Source organism: Rhipicephalus microplus, chromosome 6 (assembly GCF_043290135.1).
Source record: "Rhipicephalus microplus isolate Deutch F79 chromosome 6, USDA_Rmic, whole genome shotgun sequence".
NCBI lineage: Eukaryota > Metazoa > Arthropoda > Arachnida > Ixodida > Ixodidae > Rhipicephalus > Rhipicephalus microplus.
In genome coordinates, this window is record NC_134705.1 from 170096254 (window position 1) to 170111964 (window position 15711).

The 15711-nt window shown below is 42.6% G+C and overlaps 1 protein-coding gene across 1 annotated transcript; it reads left to right on the plus strand.

Annotated features, from left to right (window-relative positions):
- The first annotated feature begins 195 nt into the window (after positions 1-195).
- LOC142765037 (amblin-like) lies at positions 196-15711 on the plus strand. Its single transcript, XM_075865602.1, has 6 exons — positions 196-446; positions 860-895; positions 2478-2660; positions 7243-7425; positions 13846-14025; positions 15373-15711. Exons 1-6 carry the CDS (start codon positions 395-397, stop codon positions 15429-15431), a joined length of 693 nt encoding a protein of 230 aa, XP_075721717.1. The 5' UTR covers positions 196-394; the 3' UTR covers positions 15432-15711.

The following is a 15711-nucleotide window of genomic DNA, read 5'->3' on the forward strand; positions in this document are numbered from 1 at the left end:
AAAAATATTACTTATTGTGGAAATACGCTCTTCCACCTATTCTATGGATAATCGGTCGACTCACCTCGAAATAGTAAGCTATTGTTTTCGAGACAAAACGTACCTCAAGCTCTCCTCTCTCGTTTTAGAAACATTCTTCGCTCCCCGAGTACATTTAACCAAAGCCGCACCACACAAGGTATACAGTATTGTGTCTGGCATTGAGATTCAGATGTTTCACAATGCAGCCAATGTTCCAGTCACAGATATCAGAACAATCATGCTATGATAGACGTTCGCAGTCAAATTATAAATATAAAGAGTGAGAAAATACAAGGCCAAAATTTTGAAGAAGAAAATGTGGTGTACCTCAACAGAGATCCTAAACTCCCTACTTGTCGAAGTGTCTTAGGCTATGAAGCTTGCCGCCACATTCGTTATCATCATCTGCGCAAAGTACATTGATGGTTGGTAATCTTTAATTGGCTAAATGCATGCAACTTATAAATCATTTACTCGCACTATGCATTATGTTTCGCCGAAGTAATCCGGATGTATTACAAATGAGTCTGCCAATCTATTGTGACTTTTTATTTTAGATATATTATCCTCATTATTGTAGGCAGGACTATAGGCCATGTTTCGCTGGGTTAATGTTACCCTCACATCTATTTGAAGCGCTATAACAAGAACCCGTTGCATTGTGCACTCCATTGTGCAAAATTTGCCAACACAAACACGTTATCGGAAAGCAGTAGCGTTCTCAGTTCTGTGAAATCATTGATTCGAACTGACCAATATATCAGGAAACTTTATTATTTGGAACTATCTTGTTTGTGCTAACCAAGAAGTTGAAGCTGTTTTGATTTATCTACGACAGGACGCTCTTGGTTTAAAGGCTCAAAAAAAGAAAATGGTAAGCATTTTTTTTTCATATTTTATCAGTATTTGTAAATAATAGCGTGTTGAACGTGATTGATTGTTTCAGAATTTTTGGTGTTTTAGACATAAAGCTTCTTTTTGTAAAAACTGATGTAATACAAGATTTCAGACTGAATTTTAGACGTAATCTTTCAAAGGAGCTATCATCAAATCTTGATTAGTAGTTCACAAATGCAAAAATTCAGCGTTTGCATTTACTGGAGGAGAATCATTTCATATCATATGCAAGTGTATATTCATTGGCTCTCAAAACTGAACCAGCGGGTTTTGTTATGGCTGCCTCATAGCAAGATTATTGGTATGTTTCAATCTTTCAGGACACAAGCATCCTTAGAAAAATTTTGGAATCCTTAGAATTCGTCTTAAAAAGTTGAACGGGATAGCGATATTCTTTTCCTAGTGCGTACTTCAACTGTTTAGTGCACTGTTACTAATTTTGATCGAATATCAGTATCAAGGAAGAGGCAGAACTTTGCGTATTTTTAGCAACAGCGAAGGAAGGCCAAGTGAGCCTGTCGTGTCGAAGGTGATGGTAAGGACCACACGTTTCCGAAAATACAAAAATGGGATAGGATACTGCGTGATTTTGTGCGAAGAAAGCGAAAACGAGTAGAAAATTCAACAGCATAACACGTGCAATTCGACCCATATAAATGCGAGGAAAAGACTGTTGATCTCGCTTCCATAGAAGTGACAAAACCATTGCAATATTTCTATGATGATTCAGACGTTTATTAGGAGGCTAAGCAAAAACACGGCGTAGCTTTAAAAGTCAGATTTTTTGCTACTGTTTGCATCATAAGGATGTAACACAGGACGCCAATCGGATTCTCTTCTCTCCTAAACATACAAATTTTCGTCGAAAAATCACATTCATTTTCACTGTAATGAATGTGATGCAAAAGGACCCTCTTGGTTACTTTATTCTCAAACAGACAGTTCTTGTATGTTAGGAGAAGCTTCGTCAACGATGTAGAGGATTGTGTGCAACTATAGCGACAAAAAAAGCACAGCTAGAAATTTAGCAATGTTGTACAAATGAATGTAGCAGCATTACATCTGCATTTATGCTTAAAACTGAAGCGATTAAAACTTCTTGAATGTTCGACAAAAATCAGTTCCTTTTATTAGTCCTCAAAAACTAGGGTTCGGTTGAAGACTTTATTATTTTTCCTTGTTCTGTCTTGAGCTAAAACTGCTTACGTTATGGCAGTCAAGTCTACCCATCTCTGATTCCACATTTGCTGGAAATAGTTCATTACGATTATACCAGCTTATTATAGGGATAAAACCAGAGAAAACAGGCCTTGGAACCAAAAGATATTCGATGAGATTGGAGAAGAACTGTTCTTATGCTATAGTATGGGTGCTTCAAAGAGCAAACTTCTGAAAAATGTAAGTGCTTGTCTCGCTGCCAGAGCAGTATACTGATAAAATTTTGTGTTGACTATATGAACAACAAATTGGCCAATATATATGGCACTACAGATCACAAAGTGAAACAAAATATGTTCGTCGAATAGAAATTATTACTACAACGACAGTAATTTTTACAGGTAACACAAAGGAGCAACAAAAAGCGTGCACGAAAGCACCTTTTGTTGGTGTCTGCCACCCGTTAGACGAGGCTTGGTACTACGACAAGGGCGACAACTCCTGTAAAATGCTCAATCGGGGCATCTGCGCCGGTGGTAATAACCTCTTTCCTTCAATAAAAAGATGCAAGAAATCATGCATACGTGAGTAGTTTTTGCATTCACGTTTTAATTTTTTTACAAAAATTTATTCGTAGCCTCCTCAGCTAACTAAACGAGAAATGTTCTTGTATAGCAGTTACACGCTCTCATATTTATTTCCAACGGTCAAGTCAACGCTAAGTGGCTTGATCACTTTGGAAGCGACGTTAACACCCTTTCAAACAAAGTAATAAAGATATATCTAATTGTGAAAATTAACTTTAAGAATAAAAAACAGCTAAAATGACGATCAGAATCAGAGAAAAAGCTTTCGAAGTGAATAGGTAAAATGATCCATTAAGCATTAATGCATATTTAGCTATGAAAATGCGACGGTGCCAAAACTTTTCTACTCCAAAACAACGGTCATACCATGTAACTACGTTTGCGAAATTACCATCTTCAAGGGCAACGAATGGGGAGGGCACATTTTAGGTTTTTGAACTTTTGGAGGTTATCATACATGTGGATTATGTGTTCGGTAGTGACACCCGCTTTTCGGTATTCACGGGGCTCAGTGGATCCCTTAGGTTCATTTTTCACGCGTAGTCTTACACTATAGACGACTTCTCCAAAAAGCTTCCAGTCACCTTATTTATCAGCTCCTAACGTCGAAACTGAAGGCACGTTTTCGATTTTTTATGGGAAGAGGCTTCTTAAAGCGGCCCCCGTTCGTCCCTCGTCGTTGTACGTAACATGTCTTACGCTTTGACCTGCAAAGTGGTGCCGGTGGGAGATTTCTCCTGTGCGTTGTTGAACAATAAAAGATCGCAGCGTGCGCGTTTCCTACAAGCCGAATTCTCCTTTCTCTCATTCGCCATTAGTAGCCATTGGCATGTACATTGAGCACTATCTGACGAGAAAGGATTGCTACGTTATACTCGCTAGGCGTAAGCTCCTTGGTTTTAGAAAGGTTTAGTGAGCGTTGAGCTGAATCGCCATGATTTCAGTAAACTAGCATGTACCATGAGCTCGAGGTGATTAAAGGTGGGAAGTAGACACGAAGCGCAAGGCGTAAGAAAGTGTGCGTGTGCCACCTCTTGTTTAGGCCTTGGAATGTCCGCTGGATGGCGGTGCTTCTATGTGCGGAATATATGATGGAAAGATGCGAGATGGTGGTACTTGGAGTGTTGACTAGATGGACGAACGGACACACAGACAGATGCATGGACGTAAACGCGGATGGTTGCACGGACGGATGGATGCATGGAGGACGCAGGGGCGGATGTACGCACGAACACAGGGACGAAGGCACGGATGGACGTTCGGACGCACGCACAGACGCATGCATGGACGGGCGGGTGGACGCACGGATGATCACACAGACGGACGCATGGACAGACGGAAGCAAGAACGAATGGACGGATGGATGTTTCACCCCACTCTCCATCATTCACGCCGTGGATATGCTGCCATTTTTTTCTCCTTTCTTCTTGCTGCATCGAACCACTCGAGACCGTGATGATAGAAATACGCAATACCCAGTTTCATTACACTCACTTTTTGGCGTTTTTGCAGGCATAGCCGCGAAACACTGAGTGCAGCGTGGGAGACGTGATTGAACATTGTAAGCGCTATAAATTAATCCACGTTGCATAGGACATGTTCGTTCTTCAGCACTGTATAAGCCTCACGTGTCCTCTCATCTCCGCTGAGTCTCATTATATCCCATTGAACACCCTCTGATCCTCGAGTAGGACAGCTAGACTATTTTCACTAGATATCGTTCTAGCGTTGAAAGTAGCCAAGTTCAGATTTCAATTGCGGACTGTCCGTACTGTTGCAACCGGCCTTTGCGGCACCGAAGATCCGGGATTAAGATTTCGAGGCAGGAGGAAGGGAGACTTGACGACAGTGTTTATTTGTATAGTTCAAGGAAGTTTTCCATGTAGAAATCTAGTTCTGTGCATCGCATTGTCCTGCAACTGTATATGCACATTGTCATGTATATATCAACCTTATATTCATAAGAACCGTATTCATAATACAGTACGAGAAGGTGGTAAACAGGAGAGCGTCGTCGCCCACCTCGCTAGCTTAACGACTGATATGTGTCACACGTAGGACGCCGGTTCCATTCCCTGTTACGGCGGCTGTTTTTTTTTTTTCAAAGGAAAGGAAAGTTTCTCATTAGTTTTTCACATAAAGGAACGCGCGTTGAGTTGAATAGACTCTCTTATAATATTGGCGTAGCTCGAAAAAACATCTGTTTGAATATGTTACGCCAAATGAGAGAAGAAAATTGTAGAAAACGAGCGGGATATCTTCTAAAGCTCTTCTTACCCACCGATGCTATTAGGGCACATCAGTCGAACAAACCGGGTGTCATCAAGGGCGTGTATTTGTAAACAGTGAAGGGATCGTCAATATGGCGCTCTAATCATTCAACCTCAATCGGATGATGTAAAGTACAGTGCTCAACTCTAATAACTATAGAGACGGAGCGTCATACTCGGAACAGTACAAGCGATAGCTGCCGTTGCATATACGCCCCATCTGAGCATGCGCAGCAACGGTGATGTGCCCGTCTTGCAGTGTCCACCCTTCTTTATCTCCGTGGCCGCGATGACTGCTTAGGTCGTCGATACGCTGCAAACATCAGAGAACCGAAAGAAAAGAAGAAAAAGAAAGAAACCAGCAATTGCCCGGACAAGTGCCTTTCGTACTCTAAATTTATTCTTAATTTGTACTATCATACCACAACGAGAACGGCTCGCTTTGTTTGTTTGTTTTTTGCTTGCTTTCGATTTTTTTTTCGCTAAGTCGCTAAGAGCACTTTCGATGGCCAAAGCGGTTGTTGCACCGCGATGATGAACAAGGATCAGTATTCCAAGGCAGGCACATCACTAGCATCCCGCATGCACAGAAGTGGCTTATTTGCGACTGCAGATGTTTCTCGGGCTGTTCCGCGCGCGATGCTCCGTCGTAAAAGACCTAATGGTTTAGCACTGTACATTATTGGAATTGTATTGAATAAGGTAGCGTATTGTCTATAAGCCTTTTTCTACAGTGTCAGTGTCTATAGATAGTCCTGCGTAGTATACTAAAGCAAGGACGTTTGAAGGGGAAGTGACACTGAGAAATAGTGATGCTAGGGTAAAGATCAGGAAATGGAGGTCGAAGCCAGATGGTGAGAAAATTATTGTGCAGAATAGTTCCTCGTATATCATAGCATAACGAGCAGTCTGAAGGATAAATTAAGGTGAGGAGGGAAATGAGGAGGGAGTACATAGTGGAGTAGAGCGAAGGCGAAAGGAGGAGGTGGTCGAATTGGAGGTCGGATTTCTGTTGATGATTAAGCAGAGGGGAGGAGGGGACTGTCTGGGACTAAAAAGCAGCCGGCCGTAGGTGTTCGCGACGATTGAGGTTTCAGAGAAGGCAATTGGCTGCCGCAGAAAGGGCAGTTTGCGTAACGTTTCTGAGTACGTCACTAAACTTCATAATGTGGGCGCCTCCGCTCAGGTGTTTCTGATATGGCAGTTAAAGCCGCCCTTCGTTTTTAATGAGCGCGTCTTGAAACACTGCAAACTCAGCCGCAAAACGATGATTAACGGAAGTGTTTGCCCCGTCACGATCACTCAGCTCCACAGAGGAGCGAAGCGTGCCTCGTATACCTGCTGCTGCTCTTACAACCGTTCCGGGCATGGACACGCCAAGCTGGCGTCGTAGCGAAGGAGAGACTTAGTGTTCCTGCTTCTCTAATCTCTAACCTATCTGTTTTAATAAACTGATGACGCGTCCTTTCAAAGAAAGAATACGCAGGTCAGTTTAAATTGTTTAAAATGCTGAGTTAGAAATTTAATGTCAGAGCAAGCGCATGTATACCCTGGTGGCTTCACTTGTGAAAGCTTTACCTGAATATTCTGGCAATGTGATCTATGGGAAATAAGCTTTGTATAACGTAAGAATGAGGAAAATAGTCGTTTGAAAGGACTTAATATCTTTTTTCTGAAGCTCGGTAGACCAGCACCACCAGTATAAAGAACGAAAGTAATCGTAAGCATATCCGAAGCCTGTAGTTCCCATAATTCCCACGGCTGTTGAAGCACCACTTAAGGAGCCCAGTGAGGACAGTGCCACGAAACTTCGCTGTAGCTTTTATAGTATGAAATTCCACAACATAGAGCTTCACCTGCCGTCAATGTGGTTCTGAAAGGCAACACAGGAAGAAACACCTCGCTAAAATCGGCTCCGCCAGGCAACCGTAACACTTGCATCGGCTGTTAATCTCTCAATTTACTCGAATAAATAATTCTTAATGTTTATCCTGACAGGTAATTTTTTCTCATCCGAAGTAAAGGTATGCTGTAGTGTGATATCTATTCCGTATGACTTAACTTGAAACTAAGTTATCAGTATATATTTCTCAAGATATTTTTTTTGAATATCCGGAAAAGCGGAAGTCCTCGACGGGAAATTCTTGGAAGAGAAACAAGGCTGTCCCTTGGCACCCGTGCCACAAATAAAAATTTGCTCATTTATAAGCTATAACCAATGTTTCTACCTATTTTCGAGAGCTGATTTATGTTTGCAATAGTGGTGACAACAATAATGGTCACTCATTTCATGCCTAATGTTTTTCTAGCATTGACTCCAAACAACTCACCAATGTGCCTTCAACGTCCAGTTATCGGCAGCTGTGCACCTGTAATAGTGTCTTGGTTCTATGATTCACGAAGCGACCGCTGCAAAATGTTCAACCATACAATCTGCGGTGGAGGCGGCAACATGTTCCTGACTGAAATGAAGTGCCAAGCAATCTGCAGACGTGAGTAGTGCAGTGATGTCCTACTGTTTGAAATTATTTACCTCACAGAGGCTTCTGGGCTGCTGCAATGAAACATGTAATCTATTAACTATGCGAAGCAACTATACAGTAGATTCAATGCTGCTGAAGTAATACAATTCACTTTTTTGTGGACATGGTATTGCGGAATGTTTAAAAGTTAAAATATAATTTTACTCGATCGTATGTATACCGCTATAAACCTGTGTGATGAGGGTTGGGCGAGTTATTGTATTGTGCTCGAGCAATTGTAAGACAAGTCTAAAAAAACACGAGCAGGAAACGTCCCCCTATAAGAATGACGTGTTCGCAAACAAGCCCTTTCCTAGCATGCTAGTATTATACATCTTTTTAATCCTCATGTCACACCAGAGCCTCTTGTGGTGGAGTTATGCACGTGCTGTGGCCTATTGCGTTCCGCTGGTTGTGAAATGAATAAATAAGCAGTTTGAGTGATTTGTACGAGTCAATAGCTGTTCATATTTGCTAATCAGAAGGAAGAAAAACTATACATGTTTTGTTAACGCCAAGAATAAATTTGCAGTTTTCATTTCTTCGGGCACAAAGAACCGCATACACGTGCACGCACCTGAGCGTGTGGTTATGTGCATTCATCCATGTCTCTTCCAAAAAATATAACATGATTCTAGTGTCGGGGCCGCAGAAGAACAGGCTTGAGGCATTCGAACATTTTGGTGGTAGAAAGTTGCGATGACAGCCCATAAAACTCATTCGTGAATCCACAAGTTTGGCCAAATACGCTATAGTAAATTATTGTTCCTAATATATTACAGTCGTGAGGGTCTTAGAACTTTCTAGGTTTTAGGCCTAGAACTTTCAAATGACGTTTTAAAAAGTATGATAGTTTGAACGCCACCATGCAAAGTCATCAGCGCTCAAAGGTTTGGCTCTTCACACTGTGTGAAGATTCTTCTCGGGTGCGAAAAGCTACCAAGTCACATAAAGGCCGGACTAGGGCGGTACCCGATCCGACCTTTCATGTACCAAAGCCTCTGCAGTGCCGCAAATGTCTCAAGCTTGGACATGTATAGGGTTTCTACATAAGTGTTGTAGTTTGTGCTAAATATGGCGCAAATCGCGATGTACCATTTTGTGGCATTGCGACATCTCATTGCCCTAACTGTAATGGCGAATACTTGGCAACGGACAAAGAATGCCTCAGGCTAACAAAAAATTGGAAGGTCCTGAAAAAGAAAGCAAAAAAGATAGCATCACGAGCAAATACGCCTAGCCATAGCACCTGTCAAGTAGCTGGCAACGGCACAACTGACGATGCACCTGTACGTTCGAGGAATAGTACAGTGAGGGTGAATCGAAGCGACGGAGGGAGGTGCAATTGCGGCATTTTCGCAACATCGTGGCAGGCGCTTCTACCAAAGCCGCCAGACACAACCTCCTTTAAGGTCACGCCTCATATAGTGTCGGAACCACCTTCCGCCAAGGCCATGTCTGCAGTAGAAAATACTGTAAACAGGGCACCAGAAACAGCTCCAGCCAACGATGATGCCCAACTTGTAACCATGCATAAAATGCTTGTTAATGTCAGATCCCTCATAGCCTGTCGTCAAACGCCAGCAGCATTAGCCACACAACAGCTTTTGGAGGCTCTCGTTATAGTTCTCGACAGTCTTCACTAAAAGCAACATGAACACCCGTCGCAAGCCCCGTCCCTACGTGCTGCAAAGGAACGTCAAATCTCTACGACCGCGCTATTATGATCTCGTTCTTAGGCTCCTTGCAATGAAGAATCCGCCGAATGTCATAGTTCTCCAAGAAACCAATGTGAGAAAGGACGAGCTCAGACTTTCGGGTTACGTGGGCGTTCACAGCCATACCTGACGCATGGTGATGGTGTGTGCATCTTTCCAGAGTACAGACACCACGTATCCACGAAATGCTTCTAAAGCGTCATTGTACATACGATCTGATGTTCATTTCGCAGTGATTGGCGGGAGTGACCTCTGCGACGCCGCCTTTGAATGTGCAGCAGTTGCTACCGATATTGGGAACACAACTACAAATGTGGCAAGCTTATATTTTCGGCCAACGTAATCTTCAGACATCACATTGCTTGAGTGCCTGCTATCTCGGTGTGGTTCATCATTTCTATTGTGTGGAGATTTCAATGCCCATTATCCTTTTTGGTGTTGTCGCCCACAAGACAATAGTGAAGTGGAAATTAACGAGCTTATTGTTAAACACAATCTGCAGACCCTTAATGACGGCTAATCCACATTTGTCGGCAGAGGAATGGAACAATTCACAATTAATCTTGCCATATGAACGAGGAATGTGCGTCTTGGTTAAGCGAAGCTGATCATCTGCCCATTTGGCTGATTCCAGAGAATTTTTCTAGCAGCCAGAGTGCTGCCTACACAGTGACGAGTTGGGACAAGTTCCGTGAGCTGTTTGCAGGGGAACCATCAAATGATAACCTGTTCAAACTAGTGAGTGATTGCAACAAGCTACAGTATGACGACTGCGAAGCGTAGACAAGCCAAACTCTGACCTAAAGCTCTTGAGACTACATGCTTGTAGACGAAGTGCTTACAAAAGGGCACAGCTTTCCCAAAAAAGCTCTGATTGGACACTTTATAACCGCTATGATGCAGCCATCAGGCTGCACACAAAACAACTACGTCGAAGAAGCTGGGCCGCATTGTGTAGCTCGTTCCATATCGCGAGTGGTTTGGGGAAGGTATGGCGCATATTGAAGGCTCTTCGAACACCTGAGCTCTGCAAGAACCCAACTACAGCATTGTGCATCACGACAGAACGGTCTCCAAAAATTCTTGCGGAAGATTATGCCAGTATTTTCACAACACCAGTCATTGTTTCTTAACAATTTTATATGGACCTCCATGCGAGATGGATGAAGCAGAATTTACCCTGGCCGAGCTGCGCCAAGCACTTAGCCTCTATTATCGTCGCACTGCCTCTGGCGAAGATGGTGTTACGTACCAAGCCTTGCGAAACGTTGAGATTTTTCATCAATGTATCCTAGACGAATACAACAAAGAGTGGCAAACGAGTCTGATTCCTGCTGAATTGAAATCGTCTGTGGTGAAGCCAATTTAAAGCCCGGTCTCCCTGCACAGCACCTGAAGTCATACCGGCCAATATCACTAACTTCTAATGTTATGAAGCTGATGGAACGTATGGTGCTGTTTCGTCTGGACGCAAACTACACGAGCTCACTTTGTTCCCTGATGTCATGAGTGGATTTCGTCGCCACCGTTCAGCCCTCGACAGTATAGCAGATATTGTATCATCGCTTGAATCTGCTCGAGCAAACAGATATTCAGCGCATGTTCTATTTCTTGACATACAGCAAGCGTTTGACTCGGTACCACACAAGGCGATTATTTGTGCACTGATCAACAGAGGAATTTCAGGTTGTCTGCCACACTTTCTCCGTGATTTTCTATCTGAGCGCAGAATGAAAGTGGGCATTGGAGAAATACAGAGTGAACCTCTCGCTGTTAAATGTGGCGTCCCGCAAGGCAGCGTCTTGTCCCCGCTTCTCTTCAATAGCGTACTTGCTGGACTTCCAGGCCAATTACCGGAAGAATGTGACTTTCCTATAGGCATAGCGATTTATGCTCATGACATCGCACTCTGGGCCAGTGGTCCGTCACACCATGGTCCACATATTCGTGGTATATAGCAGCGAGCTCTGAATGCCAATTCACAATACTTGGTGGAAGCTGGGCGGCAGGTTTTACCTGCAAAGTCAGCTGCAATGGCATATCATCCAAAGCAACGCGCTCGTCGATGCCTTAGCAGACTTTACCTCGGAGACACACCGATACAATGGGTACACCAACATCACTACCTGGGTGTAATCATAGATGACCGCCTTTCTTGGCACCCTTCTGTTAAAACTGTGAGGCAAAATTGCTGTCCCTGTTCAAGTATGTAGCCGCCTTGATTGTTAAGGGTGATGGCATTGATCAGAAGACGGCACTACAGGTTTAACAATCAGCTGTACCCTCTTGCGTAATGTATGCCTGGCCAGTCTTAAATGTACCGCCTGCTTTAATGTCTCAGCTGGAACGGGATCATCGTGTTGCCCTCCGAGTGCTGTTTGGCTCACCTCGTGAAGCACAATCCATCCCACTGCTGACTGAAGCACACCAGTTGCGCTGCAAGCTGACCAGAGAGCCCTATATCATATTGAGGGTCTGAACTGAGCCCCCGTTGGCAAGACACTCCTTGAAAAGCTGTTACAGCACCCACTTTTTTAGATGGGTAAAAAGGCGGCTTCATTCGATGACATTACTGGCGATTCCGGAAAACTTATTGAGTTGCCAACATCGACAGAGTACAGCCCATGTGCCTTTAATACCCATATTTTAATTCCAGAAATACACAAAAAGTGTGACTAACCTGTTTTGGAACTATACCAATTAGCCCATTTACACCTATTTGAAAACTTCAAAGACTATGCAAAAATATTTACGGATGCTTCTGTATGCAGTTATGGCCTGAGCGCTTCTGCAGCTTTCTTCTGCCCTTCGACCGATATCAGCAGGTTGTTTAAAATACCACACCCCTCATCGTCGGTGACGGCCGAGCTAGCAGCGATCAATGGCGCCCTTAAGTACGTACAAGAACGGTTACCAACATCGAAGGTTGTCATTCTCACCGACTGTTGTGGCACCCTTAGCCGACTCACAAGCAAGGAGACCGACGGCCCTATTCTAGGCAGCATCATAGAATCCATCAACAATATTCTGTCACGAGGGGTACGTCTAGCTGCACAGTGGGTACCTTCGCAGGTGGGCATTAGGAGCAATGAAGAAGTGGATCGCCTTGCTTCGTCATGCAACTATGATGGCTGTGACTGTCCGGGAATTCTATGTACGATGGACAACGCTTGTCTGCTTATACGCCGACACCTAAAGCAGCACCCAGACCAGCATGTGGCGAATGAATCGTTTCCTCCCCGTGTTCGTGGCCGAGACTTGCCTCGTCGTTCCCGAGCGCTGTTGTACAATCTAAGAGTGGGCTCTGTGCTGGTGCGTGAACGATTACACCGTCAAGGGTCCGTTGTGCGCAGCTTGTGGCTCCTTCGAAACACTTGAGCATCTCGTAGTGCACTGTCTCACATTAGCTACGCAGTGGTCTTTGCTGATTAAGGAACATAAATTCCTAGTACTTAAGGGCGCGACCCTAGACGACTACCTCTTTCCGAGCGGTTGTACTTCCCGACGTGACCCGACCCACCGAGCTCTCCTTACATTTATGAACCAAACGAACTTGACCACCCGTTTATAGACGGTATTTTCAGTCATTTTTATTCATGTTTTTTACTCATACTCGTCGAAGCCTTCGTCATTTTTTTTCTCATCTTCTTTTCCCTTTCTTCCCTCTAATATCCGTTTCCTCTGTTTCTTCCCTCCTCCCCAAAGAGTGAGCAGGCGTTGTGCCCCTCTAGGTGGCAGTTGCCAGCTTGCTCTCTCCCTTTTTCCTCTGTGTATACAAATCAACAGCAATAATAATAATAATAATAATAATAATAATAATAATAATAATAATAATAATAATAATAATGTAATTGTAATAATAATATTATGAATAATAATAAGAAGAATTTGGAAGGAATGACATTGCACTTGCTTCGCAAATATGTGTCCCAGAGTAACGTTTGTGGCCCGCGAGAACACATCGGTTTATGGCCTGAAAACAGGGCATCTCAATCAAGAACACATGGGGAATTTTCGCCACTGAAATATAGAAGCGTTACCATAAAAATTTTGAATCACAAGTGTGTGTTTTAAGCCCTAGCCAATGAACGGCATTTGTTCTGTAGACCTTGAAAACTCACTCATACACAGAATGCAGCTCGCATTTAGTATTCTGTTAGCGTCACTCTGAAGAAACCAAAATTTAAAAAAAAAATATATTCCTGGTTGAACAAAACAAACAGATCAGTCTATCAGGTTTGCAGCTAGGCCAGGGCAGGCATAAAAAGTGTTGCGAGTATCTTTGTCTTAAATATAGTGCAGTAGTTAGGACAGAAATTCAGTTGAAATAAAGTGGACGAAAAAACGCTTTCCTACGATGGCGTCCGAACACAGAGTCATGGCAAATGCATCGCAGTTGTAGCAAAAAATATTGATGTATCAGAGGCCCGCCCCCACATTTTGCTGCTTTTCAGTTTTCCCGTTAAAGAGAAGTTCATATTTCACAAGTTATTTTTCTAGTTATTGACAAGTTTTGGTAGCAGCTTTGTAATACCAGTAATTATTCAGAACCTATGAAGCTGCTCACTCGGCTACAAGGTAGTCATTGCTCTGTCACTTGTGGAATGTGGAAAATAACTCAAAGGTTGATTTTTTTATTATGATGGGTACCTTTACGTTGTTTTTTTTACAGTGAAGAAAAAACCCAAGCCTGTCTGCAGCTTAAAACCAAGCCCTGGAATGTGCCTAATTTCAAAGAAGAGATGGTTTTTCGACGAAAGGGATAACAGATGCCACGAATTTCCGAAAAAGCGGTGTGGCTGTAATGAGAATGCTTTTTCAACTCAAATGAAGTGCTTAGAAAGATGCAGTTGTAAGTGAACTGTTCCTCCTGCCAATTCGTAGTTTCTCACCACTTTTTTTTACTGTTGTTGTGAGTTAGTATTATACACAAGAAATATTGATATAAAAGTACAACAATTATCATCATCATTTGATGATGATTGTTGCACACGCTAAATTACTGAGTTAAAAATACCGTAATAATTATCGTATTGTGAAAGAATGATCTGATTGCAGTTAGTACGCTTACTTAAATACTTATTAAAATATGTTAATCAAGCTCCCAATGATTAACCAATGACTCCTGACAACATTGTCCGCCCGCCCACCTATGAATATTGGCCACTGAATGTAAAAAAAAACTATATGAAGGAAATATTGTGAAAACTGATTCGCTCAAGTAAAGACGAATTTTAACAGTGCACAAATATTTTGACGCTGCATCATTAGACTCCATAACTAGAGGAAAACACTGATTTCCTTGGGGAGTGAACAACACTCTTACACTTAGGAACATCGAGGCTCAACTTCATCTTTGATGTACTACGTAGGGAGACAATGCACGTTCGCCTCAAGCTCAAAAAACTCAAGCAGCTACAAAATCAACGCAGAATGAATACTCTTGCAACTTCACAAGCAGATGAAGTAAATTATTATTTATTCTTTGAATTTCACCCGGCTGAAATTTGTGGCATTAGTCGATAATGACATCAATTACTGGAGCCTACATGTCATAGTGAAACTTGATCGCGTGTTGTGCAGTGTTTCAATACGCTTATGTTAAACCATTATTCATCTTCCTTTTTCTCAGTCGTGTACACTAATATTACTAATTCTTCTCATTTGACGTCCCAAAGCATATATATGTATATGAGAGACGCCGTAATGGAGGGCTTCAGAAATTTCGGCCATTTGGGTGGGGCCGAAAGTGCACCTAAATCCAAATGCACAGGTCTCAGCATTTTTGCCTCCTTGAAAAATCCTGTTTACTCCTCGGCCAGCCACTTCAATCTCACTCGTAGACAGCGCACATATAAAAAGTTCGTCCTCATACATTTTTTCATAGAGTAGCAAACAAAATTGTGAGGCTTGTAGCACATGATGATGTGACTTACCACGCCAGCAATGTACTACACTTATAACGAGATTGGGAAGGACTTTCTCTTGGTGACAGCGGTTAGGTATACAGTAGGTAAATAGAGTAAAATGTTTAAAATATAAATATGAATAATTTTTGATATCTTATCCAAACCTGATCAAGTGCTGGTTCTTGCGGCGAAGTACACAAGGGTTAGCAAAGATGCAACACATTTATTTGTGCGAACTAGGAACCGGATATAACATGCCTGTAGTAATGACTATTTCAATTTCTTTCTAGACAATAAAGCTGCTTGTGTCAACTGCGAACAAACAAAAGGAAACGAGCTGCCTCCTTAGAAGATGCCTGGGAAGCCTGATCAGACCACCATTAAGAATGACCTCCCTGTCTACCAGCCACATAATATTTTCTAATACAGCATTCAGAACAGGAAGTTGTTCGAGCCACTTTATAAGTTTTCAGGTTCCCCGACACATTTTCTGACAAGAAAATTATCAGATTAGTCCTGTGAGCGCATCTTCTAAAAATTCTTTTGATGTCCTACGTTCATGTCACAGCTTTCGGAAACGCTGTGACACACTTCCTAAAATAATAAAGCAAATGGCTAATTTGGAATAA